General features: G+C 38.8%; 1 protein-coding gene across 4 annotated transcripts in view; it reads right to left on the bottom strand.

The window, feature by feature from the left end:
- The window catches only part of LOC139943974 (uncharacterized), a 176,781-nt gene that overhangs the window by 98,490 nt on the left and 65,778 nt on the right, over positions 1 to 12,513 (bottom strand). For all 4 annotated transcript variants that reach the window (XM_071940893.1, XM_071940895.1, XM_071940896.1 and 1 more), the window contains exon 3: positions 4,338 to 4,486. In XM_071940893.1, the coding sequence (XP_071796994.1) occupies positions 4,338 to 4,486 (149 nt within the window). The remainder of the gene's footprint in view (positions 1 to 4,337; positions 4,487 to 12,513) is intronic.

Below are 12,513 nucleotides of genomic sequence, written 5' to 3'. Positions count from 1 at the left end.
ACCTCAAAAGTATATTCACCTATTGCTAACAGTCAACAACAGTGGCAGTGCATGTCTCGTTCCACTTGTAATTGTTGGTGAACATGCGCAAACGTTGCGCACGTGCAACACGTAGTGTATGTGTGCTATGTGTAGGCATACAGTGCCTGAAGACTGTACACAAATGTTTACTTTTCTGGGGTACTAACTTATTATACAACTATTTTGTCTGTAATTTTTCCAGAGAAGAGGAAATTAAATTGATGGCCACCTACAAACACTTGATAATTGATTTATTGATTGAATGATTGATTGATTGGTTGATTGATTGATTGATGGATTGATTGATGGATTGACTGATGGATTGATTGATTGACTGATTGATTGATTGATTGATTGATTAATTGATTGATTAATTGATTGATTGATTGATTGATTGATTGATTGATTGATGAATTGATTGATTGATTGATGGACTGATTGATTGGTTGACTGACTGATAGATTGATAATCAATTGATTGATTGACAGATTGAAAATTGATCGATTGATCAGTTGATTGATTGATCGCCGATTGATTCATTGACCAATGATCGATCGATGAATTGATTCATTGACATCTCTTGCTCACTTTCGCTACTAACAAAAACCAATGCAGCAGCACGCTCTTAACGACCTAAACTCTTCAACCCATCGAGTCAGACTGTCTAGTAAGTTCACCAGACAGTACGCATATCTAACAAGTCATTAAACCCCACGGCCACATTGTCCAGAGTTTTAGAAAAAAACTCATCCTGCGGCCAAAAGATGTCACCAACGCCCCTGGATGGTTGCAAATCACCGCCATAGACCTGTGTGAAATCTAGCGGTGCCTCTCAATGACAAACAGGTGCAACGTACTGTGAGATATCAGCGTCTAGCTGTTTGTCCTTCATCTGTTTCTAGTTTACAACCGTCATCAATTCACACCAATCTGTGACGTAGTTTGCATTACCAACCTCACGACTACAATACATGAGAAGGAGAGCGGGGAGGGGGGATGATGCTGGCCTGATGGTCTACGTGTGGTTTCGCAATAGTTTCTCACACATTTTTAATACCCAACTCAGTTCCTGATGAAACGTAACAACCTTAATTACTTGAATTTGGTGACAAGAAACTTTTCTTCTGTCATCTCCGTTGCACTTGCTGGGGATCTTCAACGAGCGAAATGGCACGTACTGAACAAATAAAAATAGAGTCTGAAATGGAGTACTAGTCCCGGCATTACTGGTCACAAATTGTTTTAATTGACGCACGAAACTGCACGTACACAATGAATGAAGGACATTATCTAAACTTGAAAATGAGTACAAGTTTGAGAATGATTACTGAAAATGACTTAATTTAGTGGACACACACTGCACGTACAACATAAATGAAGGACATTACGCAAACTAGAAAATGAGTACAAGTTTGAGAATGATTACTGAAATGACGTACAACATAAATGAAGGACATTACGCAAACTAGAAAATTAGCACTGGCAAGTCCGAGGATTATTCCTGGTTATCATAACTTGACTTGAGTTTGGTGAAAAGAAACTATGACATCCGTCATTGCCTTAGATGGGGATCACCGAGCTAAATAGCACGTCACGAAAGTAATACCAAAAATAGAGTCTGAAATGGAGGACAATTCTGAGGAATACTGATCACAAATTGTTTTAATTGACGCACAAAACTGATGCACATGCCATAAATAAATTAAGGAAACTACCTAAACTAGAAAAGGTACAAGTTTGAGGGTTAGTACTGGTCAAAAATTTAACATATTTTTAATAGACGCACAAAACAGCACGTACGACAAAAAAGAAGGACATATCTAAACTAGAAATAGAGAACAAGTTTCAGGACTATTACTGAAAACAACTTGTTTTAGTGGATGCACACTGCACGTACGGCAAACACCTAAATAAAGAACATTTCCCAAACTAGAAAATGAGTTCAGGTTTGAGGATTAATACTGGTCACAAATTGTTTTAATTGACGCACAAAACTGCAGATACCACAACAAAGAAGAGCTTTAACCATACTAGAAATAGAGAACAAGTCCGAGGACCATTATTGGTCACAAATTGTTTTAATTGGACACGCAAAACTGCACGTTCAACAAACACCTAAATAAAGAACATCTCCCAAGCTAGGAAATAAATACAAGTCCGAAGATTATGGTCACAATTTGTTTATAGTGGACACGCAAAACTGCACGTACGCCATAAACTAAGGACAACACCTAAACTAGAAAATTAGCACAGGCTCCAGATTTAGTTTACAACTGATTTATTTCAATGGATGTGCAAAGAATGCAATCACACAATATGACACATACTGAAGACATGCCTAGTACAAATAACTAGGTGTGAACCCAGTGTAGATAAGGTGATGGACACCATCTTTACGGGCAAATGGCATTTTGGCTTGCATGCGCGTCAAGCCCAGTTTGTCACCGCAACCACGCTGTTAACTAACCAATCAGGCAATAAGTTTTGTGAAATACGCGCATGCTGCATGCCATTCTCGCGCAAATTGCAAGGCGATGTGTTCCAAGTTGCCCGTACAGGTGGCCGATTTACGTCATATGAGAACTATCTATACTCTAAAATAAAAAAATAAAACAGGCTTAGATATTAAACCCTTGAGTTACAACATTCCATAAACTGAAGAGAGTATAATTATGAGTGCAACCAAGTTTTTTTTTAAAGCTGAGATGAATTTTAACGAGTAAAAAGTATGAGTGTATTTTTTTATGAGTAAAAGTATGAGGGCGTGTACAATTCGTCTACAGCTTATGCGGGTGGGAGTACTCGTACATGTACATAATTAGGGCAGATGGCCTTAGCTTTTGATCCAAACTGGATCCAAACTGGACCTTCTTGTAATATAATATGAGTGTGAGTGCAAGTAGTGCACTGTGAGTATTGAGTACATGAGTACATTGTACATGTACATCGTATGGCTTACATGGGTGTGAGTGAGAATGTGAGTGAGAGTGTTTCTGATTGTCAATGCTGTACTCCAAATGTCACGATCAGATTCATAATTTAGGTCATGAGAGTCAATGTTCTCAACTTAAGGAAAAACTTTCAACAAGAAAATGTACTAATTATATCTTTGTTTCTGGTTAATTAAAACAAAATCATCAATTTCAACTAGCTACTCTAAAATCACAGTTATTGGTAAAATTCATTCTTTGCATGTGTTAGAGTCAACCAACAGAGGGCTCACTCCCTTCATCAGCAGACTGCATCATCCAGAAGGAAAAAAAAAACCTATTACTTGTTGAACAAAGTTTATCAACAGAGGGCGCCATTCATGCTTTCCAGTTTCTGAGAGAGGCAATCTTGATCTGTCATCGATGCCATCTTACTTACCGATGCTTGAAGATAATCATCACCAAACTTATTTTTAAAATAAAAAGAATCATGACCCAAAAAAATAATCACTTACCTTGGCAACCAGGACCTTAAAGCCTCAGTCAACGCAGATGTCATGGTCCAGTAGTCAAACTACAAACCTAGAAGCTGCCAACACATTTTACACAAATTCTTCGCCTCAGTTTTATTACACTTTTCTCACTTTAAGCAGTTTCCCAACTCATCAAGTGTTCACTTTTATACTTTTAAATAGATCTAAGCCCAATTTAAAATCTACAGCTACAAAGATTTGATGTTTTTCAATTGTTCAAACATACACCTTTGCTCACACCTTTCCGACAAAGCATCCACAACATCCATTTCAACATGAACATCCAAACTGACATCAAAAGAAATCATGCTTTCTCTCTTTTCAATCATTCATTTAAAGCTCAAAGGAAAAAGTTAACAAAGAAATTTTTAATTCTTGAATGAAACAAAAAGGGGAAAAAACGTTGACAACAACTAATGTTTGACAACAGGTCAGTAACATTTTAATAAAGTCTGGTACAATGACTCAGTTAGTCATAAGTTACCACCTAAATTTGAGTTCACAGACTAAAGAGCCAGCTACCATGTCAATTCAAGACAAGCTTAAGAATGGTAACATTTAGACACAGCAAACACCCCCACACAATTCTGAAAGAATTTTATATGTCTCAATGACAATGGTTCCAGGGTTTTCTCATCTTTAGGTTGCGATACAAAAGCTTGCAAATGGCTTATTGCTCACAGGACTGAAAATTCCTTGCATACTTGCTTTCTAAAAACGAGGTACGAGAAATCTCAACAACTACACCACCACTCTCAGACATGACAGTGGTCAGCAATTTTGCACCTAATGTGTGTGGAATAGTTTATTTACTTCCTCCTTAAAAAAGATGAAACAGAAAGAGTGGACTTACCAACACTTGAGATGCCGAGCATCGGAGCGGAGACCCTCGGACCAAGAGGAACCTTGGGCTTCAAGAAGACTTTGTTCTCGTCGTCCGTGTTTGTGACGGACATCACTGGAGCTGTCAACGACCGACACACCGGCTTGTGCGTGTTCTCACTGCGAAAAGACAACGATTGGGAACAACTTTAAGAGAGTGGTTTGGGGAATAATCTAAAAGCTGTTTAAAGGTTAAGAGGTTGTGTTTAACTTCAGTCATATGCGGGTCTATACAGCGATTCGATTCGATGGGGGGGGGGGGGCGGTTGAGGGATGAAGATTTTCAGAAACAAGTGAATGTCAAACACTTGTTTGTTATCAATTCTAACTCCATGTTTACGTTTAACAGTTCAAAACAGCACCACAACCCAGATTTAATTTACCAGCTTTGTTGATTCAAAACTTAGGGAAAAATCGATGTATCTATGATGAATACAAAGTTCTTGAGTTTTTCAAATAAAAAAATCTGCAGAGTTATTAAGTATTTAGCTGTTGGTCCTTTGGCCTTGTTGTTCTATGAATTGGGGGTGGGGGGAATCCCCCAGCACCTGGATGGTCAAGACCAAGAGGTCGTCCAAGATCATCTTGGATTGCATAACAGGTTCCATCCAGCAAGGTTGAACAGCTCTGGAATCAAGCTATACTGGCCACCACGGACATAGCAGATGGCCATGACCATGATTCTCGTTGTCTATGCGATACAGTGAATACAGGTGCAGGGAAGACAATCACGGTTGAATCACAGACACAACCTGTACCTTTCAAAAAGACCAATGCAAAAAATAGTTAATGGCCTGACGTTTCGACCCTAGCAGAGTCTTTCTCGAAGGCTAAATGACAACACAACAAACATGAACAGATAACTATGTTTCACTTAGTTACCTGTTCATGTTTGTTGTGTTGTCATTTAGCCTTCGAGAAAGACTCTGCTAGGGTCGAAACGTCAGGCCATTAACTATTTTATGCATTTATACTCTCGGTCCATTTGGTTGGTAAGTTGTTTGCAACAGCTAACTCTATTTTCTTTCAAAAAGACCAATATATTTCACTATATCTTCTTTACACAGACCCATACTGTACCAAAAATGCTATCAGATTCCTTATTTTGTCTGTCTCTTCACTCCAAGGAATGTTTTTATTTTTTTAGTTCTGCCAACAGCAACCCTTCGGAATCGACAACTATGTGATTGATGTGGACAGCAGTGCGTCATTAAACTTCACATCTACAGGGTCAAGCGGGCAAAGCCTAAGTAGGTCAAACCAGAGTCACTGAAAAAAGCGCGGAGCTCAAAGAGCGTCTTGCAATTAATTGATTTCCCAATGTTTTCCTTTTTGTAGCGTTAAGTGGTGCGGATTACATGTAAGGAAGCACATTGGATTTAAGGGTTAAATTAGCCTCGCGTGATGGGCTGATGATTTTTACATGGTGCAGTGCTAAGCTCTGGCAGTGTTTAAAAGTGAGAGGGAAGGAGGTGGAAATGGGGTGGGGGAGAGCTGAAAAGTATTTGTAGAGTACATGTACCTTGTGTCTTGAAGAATATTTTAAGATATAAATATTTTAAATTCCAAAGAAATTACAAATTACTGTAAAAGATAAATGTTTTAGTATCAGGTCATAGGAGGAGCTAATATTCTTTATCCCCGATGGAAACTTAACATCTATTATAGCTAGAGCTCACATTTTACAATTTAATCTACACTTCCATACTTGCCCTGTGAATGATAACCAGCCAACTCGTGGTGTTTGCACAGTATCAAACACATGCAGAAGCAGAATCACTATACTTTAAAAGGGACAGGTTGCCTTGGATCGGTCGAGTTGGTCTTTGAAAGCGTTTGTAACCGTTTGTTATAAAATGCATTAGGTTAGAAAGATGTTTAAAAAGTAGAATACAATGATCCACACAAAAATACCTCGAAATTGCACAGTTTTCCTTTTACCTCGTTGACTAACACGGTCAGCCATTTATGGGAGTCAACTTATCGACTCCCATAAATGGCTGACCGTTTTAGTTCGCAAAGGAAAAGGAAAACCACTTAAGTTCAAGGCAAATTTGTGTGGATCATTGTATTCTACTTTTAAAACATCTTGCCAACCATATTCATTTTATAACAAACGGTTACAAACGCTTTTTATAGACCAACTCGTCCGATCCAAGGCAATGTGTTCCTTTAACCAAGCTGCCCAAACCATTATAAGTTCAATTCTAAAATTGGGCCTGCGACTCAAGCCTGGTTCATACTTCCTGCAAATGAGATACGAATTTTGTAGTCATGAATTTTCAACAAATAATTCTGAAAAAGGTAAATTGTGTTCAACTCGGGCGAAAACAGCCATGTTTTGCATTCACATTCTCAGAAAGTATGAACCGGGCTTGTGACTGTTGCTAAGGGTGTTGCTATAACAACGTCCTTAACTTCAGCACAAGATACTGCAGGGATCAAGCAGTAGACCTAGCCATAGCCACCAATGCTTAGCAACCCAGCCTTTAGTCTGAGGAATTCGAAGTTCAGCATTCACATATAACCAAAGAAGTCTGTGTACTATTATTACACAAATGTCATTATTAATTACTCAAAATGACTGGCAAAGTAATGGATAAGTACAGAAGTGCATCAAGAGCTAATGAAACACTTCCAGCACGTACACTTGACTCCAAATAAATATGAAAGGTAAAAAGCAATAATATGATGGGATATTAAGCAATAACTAAAAATTGCCATAAACAGGAAATGAAAGTGTTCAATTACGAAAGGTCGTTATTTTTTAAACAGTATCTGCCCACTCTAAGACTTGATTCAATACCTCAGGTCATCAGACATTTTAAACACTACCAGCACCTGTCTTCCTGATATACTAATACGCAACATAATTATCCGCATTTCCTGCGAAATGTGTTGCTAAAGAAAAATCACAGCTGGACTTTCATTTAATGTCAGACAGAGTCGAGTGGATGTCAATTTGAAAGAAACCTGATTGTAACAATCCTCCTTAAAATTATCAATAAATTATACAAAATATTTAACTAAAAATCCGTTCAAGTCAAAGATAAGCATGCGTATTACAATCCACATAAGCAGGGTTCACACTTAGCTTTTACAGTGACTAGCCAATTCAGTTTTCACTCCAAATTAAAAATACTGCAAACCCCAGCAAGTCACTACACACTGAGTGGCCGAGCGGATAAGAGCACCGAACTCAAGCTCTGGTGCTTCTGTTCAGCAGAGTGTGGGTTCGAATCCTGGTCGTGACACTTGTGTCCCTGAGCAAGACACTTAACTTTAATTGCTTCTTTCCACCCAGGGGTAAATGGGTACCTGTGAGGGCAGTGATGGTTCTTGTACTGCACTACACACATGTACATATAATTGGTTAGCCTGCACAGGCTGTAAACCCCCAGGGAGATGAGATGATTTAGATAAAATAGCCCAGTGATCAGGGTAATCGAGTTGGAAGCGCTTTGAGACAGTTTATAAAGCCCAACACAAAAACCAAATATTATTATTATACCACTACTGTAGCCTACAAGCCATTCGCACTCCTATTACTGTCCTTCAATTTCATAAAGTTTGACAACCATGATTTGAAATGCATTTCTTACTCACTTAAAATAGCACCAAGCTCACATTAATTCAATGCTGGCAATTTTAGCTTTATTATACCTGTGCATAGTCACCATGACATAACAAAAACAAAACCTTATTTACAAAAAAGTTTATATGGCAATGCAGTTTTGAAATACATCCAAATCGCCAAACCTCATCATCACCATAAATCTTGGTTGCGCCATGTTGTCAGTTTCACCATTTGAGTTATAGTGGGCCTACTGTGTTGTATGCATTCTAAGCGACCGCTCGCCAGGCACACGATCACCATATCTTTACATACAATTTGACAGACCAAGGGCAGAATATAGCTGCATATGATGTCAATGTAAAGGGGCCAGTTGTATGAAATAGGGCCCAATCTCATAGAAGCTGCTTTAAAGGAACACGTTGCCTTGGATTGGTCGAGTTGGTCTATATAAAGCGTTTATGACTGTTTGTTATAAAATGCATATTGTTAGAAAGATGTTTTAAAAGTAGAATACAATAATTCACACAAATTTGCCTCGAAATTGCGTGGTTTTCCTGTTACTTTGCGAACAAACACGGTCGGCCATTTATGGGAGTTAAACTATAAATGGCTGACCGTGTTAGTTGACGAGGTAGAAGGAAAACCATGCAATTTCGAGGCATGTTTGTGTGGATCATTGTATTCTACTTTTACAACATCTTTCTACCCATATGCATTTTATAACAAACGGTTACAAACGCTTTTCAAAGACCAACACAACCAATCCAAGGCAATGTATTCCTTTAAGCACAAGCTAAGCACAACAATTATGCTTACTAGAACAACGTAACCAGCCAAAAACCAAGGCGTCACATGTGCTTTCTGTAGCCTGTACCCTGTTTATGCTAAGCAGACATTTTTTTAAGCAGCATTTTCTGCTTAAGCAGCTCTATGAAAATGGGCCTCAACAAATCTTTGGACAGCAACGCTTGAGTGATGCGTAGCTTTTTAATCCTAATTCTACTGACGGTCAAGATATAGTCAAGAAATCAGGGCTCAATCTCAAAGAGTGGGCTCTGCTTAAGCACAAAAAGTAGCTAAGCACAACAAAGTTTTGCTCACCAGAACAACCACCCATCACGGGTACCATCCGTGGTTGGTATCATACTCATATTTTACTCAGCCAAAAAAACAATTGTTTTTTTCTTTCTGAAGAAATTTGGTCCAGATGGGCAAAGGGTCACACATCGATGGACAAAACTATTTGAATTTAAATGTAAAAATAACTATAAAACAAAACTAATCTACTCTTTATTTTTCTTTCAAGGATTTTTGCATGTAAAAAAATAAGACAACATACTTTAAGCCTCTCTGGGATTAATTTTTTTTATTTTGGGTTCATCGTCATCGGTGTGTGTATCAAAGATGATATGCATTATTAATATGCATTCATGAATGTTCTTAAAGTGATAAAAAACTCCCACGAGGCCAGTCACAAAATTTCATCAACCCCACTGGCAATGATTGTCTTACTCCCTAAACACATTAAATGTATTGTGCTGATTTGCAAGCAGGGGCCAAACTATTTTTGTTTTTGGTTTCTACTCGGTTGTGGAAGAGGAGGGGGAAAAGAAGTTGTTGCCAAACTCGTAAACCCATGTAATACACTTCACATAAGCGCAGAATTCCCTGCTTCCGCAAGCCGATTCTTTGCTTACGGTAAGCAGAGCCATGAAAATGGGCAGGGCACAGAGCTTGGGTCCAGTTAACTACTAAACCGCTCGGCCACAACACGCTACTTTTAGGAGTCATTATGTATGTTATCGTGATAGCGCATAATGTTCCCCAAACATGAATACAGGATGTTCGCCGAGTTTAATGAAGAAAAATTCAAGAACGGGTTTCAGACTTACAGGATATATTTTAATTAAATTTCATTACAGTTTTTTGGAAAGACAACCTATTTCAGAGACCAGCGTATAGGGACCAAATCCTACGGTGTAAGATCTTTTTTGTTCTCTCTTGATTTTACTCACTATACACGCCAGGTTGGTAGGGCATCATTACAGCAATGAAACTGAGAGACTGCTGAGCGCATCATTAAGTAGCATGTGTGCGGCCATTTTGGCTGTATGGCAAATTTAAGGGATGCGTGTTGTATGATGTGCTATCATGTCCATGCCAAGTTAGTAATTAATAAGTAATGAATCAGCTAATTATTCTTCTTCTGATTATTATTATTATTATTACTATTATATACAGTATGTCTGGTAATGAAACCAAGGATGCCTCATAAGTGAACTTGATCGCTGTAGCTGCATGCCTGAGGACACAGTAAACAAGGATGTTCGCTATGTGAACCAGAAACACACAACTCTTCATTGATAAGTGTTCTGGGTTGTTTTCTGTGCACCATCAATCCAATTAACATGGGACCTACAGCTTAATGTCCCACCGAAAGTACAAATTAACTAGGGTCAAGTATCATGCTCAAGGATACAAGTGTCAAGACCTGGACTCGAACCCACACTCTGCTGATCAGAAACAACTGAGTCAGGTGCTCCCACTAGGCCATGAGACAGGCAATGCATACCTGTTACTATATTCTTCTGAAAATGTATTTCATTTAAAATAATGCTCTCTGGGAATGCCCCCCCCCCCCAAAAAAAAAAAAAAAAAAAAAAAAAAACCAGGGCTAGCTCTTACGAGACATCAAGGGTGGAACATAAAACCTCACCGAAATGTCCGAGTTTCATTGCTAGCATACAGGCACGTACCGTTGTGGTATCACAAGCATCTCTGAACATTTCTCGTTTCCATCAGTGGCGCCATATTTTGGTACATCACGAGCCAAGATTGCTTTTGTGGCCGTTCACAGAATGCATTAATTAAATTGAAATAAGTTGGCGGGGTTTGCAACAGGTTTATTTAGTGGTAGGAATAAGATTTGACCAGGGTGCATGTATGACACACATCATTTTATGCATTCTCATTTGTCAATCAGGTAAATGTTGCCGCACAGGCATTATTCGGTCCAATTTGGGTGTCACTCAATAAGCACAGAGCACCTCTTTGCTCTTTTAAAATTAGATCATACAAACCAAAAAACACCAGAATAAAATCAAACATGCATTAAGTTATTAACCCTTACAACCATTATTACCCACCCTTCAATCTGATAGCGTCCGACTCTCTCCGCAATTCACGCGACGCTGCTGCAAGACTGCTGCCCCCCGCGAGACTACTGCTCTCGCGCTGTGCGTCAGTTAATGGGGGAGCAGTTTGCAGCCATCAGCTTCGCGCGACAGCAGTGATCTCGGTAGCAATACTCGATCGCAGAAACCTGAATCATTTCGCAACCGCCACGACTCGACTACTACCGCGCGAACATTAACAAGTCTTGCAGTTTTGTTGCTGAGTTATTGAATGGTGTTGGACTGACCATGGCCTGACGAATGCACACGTAAACTGATTATGCTTTAGATGAGATCAGGCATATCGCTCTATAATCAGAAACTGCTCTTTAATCAGAATCCAACAGTTTGGGTGATGAGTTAATGAATGGTGTTTGAATGAGGACCGCACTAGAAAAACTTTGTCTATGCTTTACATGGGATGGAATGCCACCATAATTAGAGTTTGGGTGTGTAATGGTGTTGGAGTGAGGACAAGGCTGCTAAGCTGATTATACTTCACATGGTATCGGGCATATCACCATAATCAGAGTCCAAAAGATTTGTGTGTTAAGTTTGGGTGCCATAGACCAGGACAACGGAGGCTAGTGACCTCCGTGGCCTCAAAGAAAATCCAGGCCTGAAACTGATATACTACTTAACTTTACATGGGATCAGGCATACCACCATAATCAGAGTCATCAGTTTTTTTCTCTTCAGTTTTCATAATAATGGTCTCTGAAGTTCTTTCCCCAAACAAAAATTCTAAAAGACACAAGGCAACCATTTCAAGCAGTAATTACCTATTTGCATTTGATATTATAATATTACACTTATATTATAATTACACTGAACTAAATTTTAAATCCATTTTATTCCCAAAATATACCCTAAATGAATAAAAAAAAAAACATACATGACAGAAACTGAAACTCACAATCGAAACCAGGAACAATTCTGAAGAAATATTTCACCTGTTTACGACAAACGTTTCTCAAATGAGACAGCAGTTCAATAGTTTCTGTTGTTCAGACTCAAGTACTTTTTGTAACAACTTTTCCTTAAAGATGCATCACCCAGTTTTTTGTTTTGTCATGTGCAACAATTGTTGGTTATTACAATAGCTATTTTCTTTCTACTTTCCAAACAAAGATATTGACAAAATAGGGAGACCGCTAACATAAGGCAGGCTTGGAAGTCAATAGGAAACTTTTGATGGGGCACCAAGGGTAGGACCAGGGGCAACAGAGGCCATGCCCTCCGTGACCTGCGTACAATCCCAGGCCTTATTAGGGCTAGATAGTTAGTTCAGTTTGCTTTGATCCGGATGTGGCAGGGTTCAAGCCCTACTCTAGTCAATATTATTTTTGTAAAATTCACAAACTATTAAAAATGTACCTCTCGGTTTCCCTTGTGGT

This window comes from Asterias amurensis, chromosome 11, assembly GCF_032118995.1.
Source record: "Asterias amurensis chromosome 11, ASM3211899v1".
Taxonomy (NCBI): Eukaryota; Metazoa; Echinodermata; class Asteroidea; order Forcipulatida; family Asteriidae; genus Asterias; species Asterias amurensis.
This window is presented reverse-complemented; position numbering and strand designations above follow the sequence as displayed.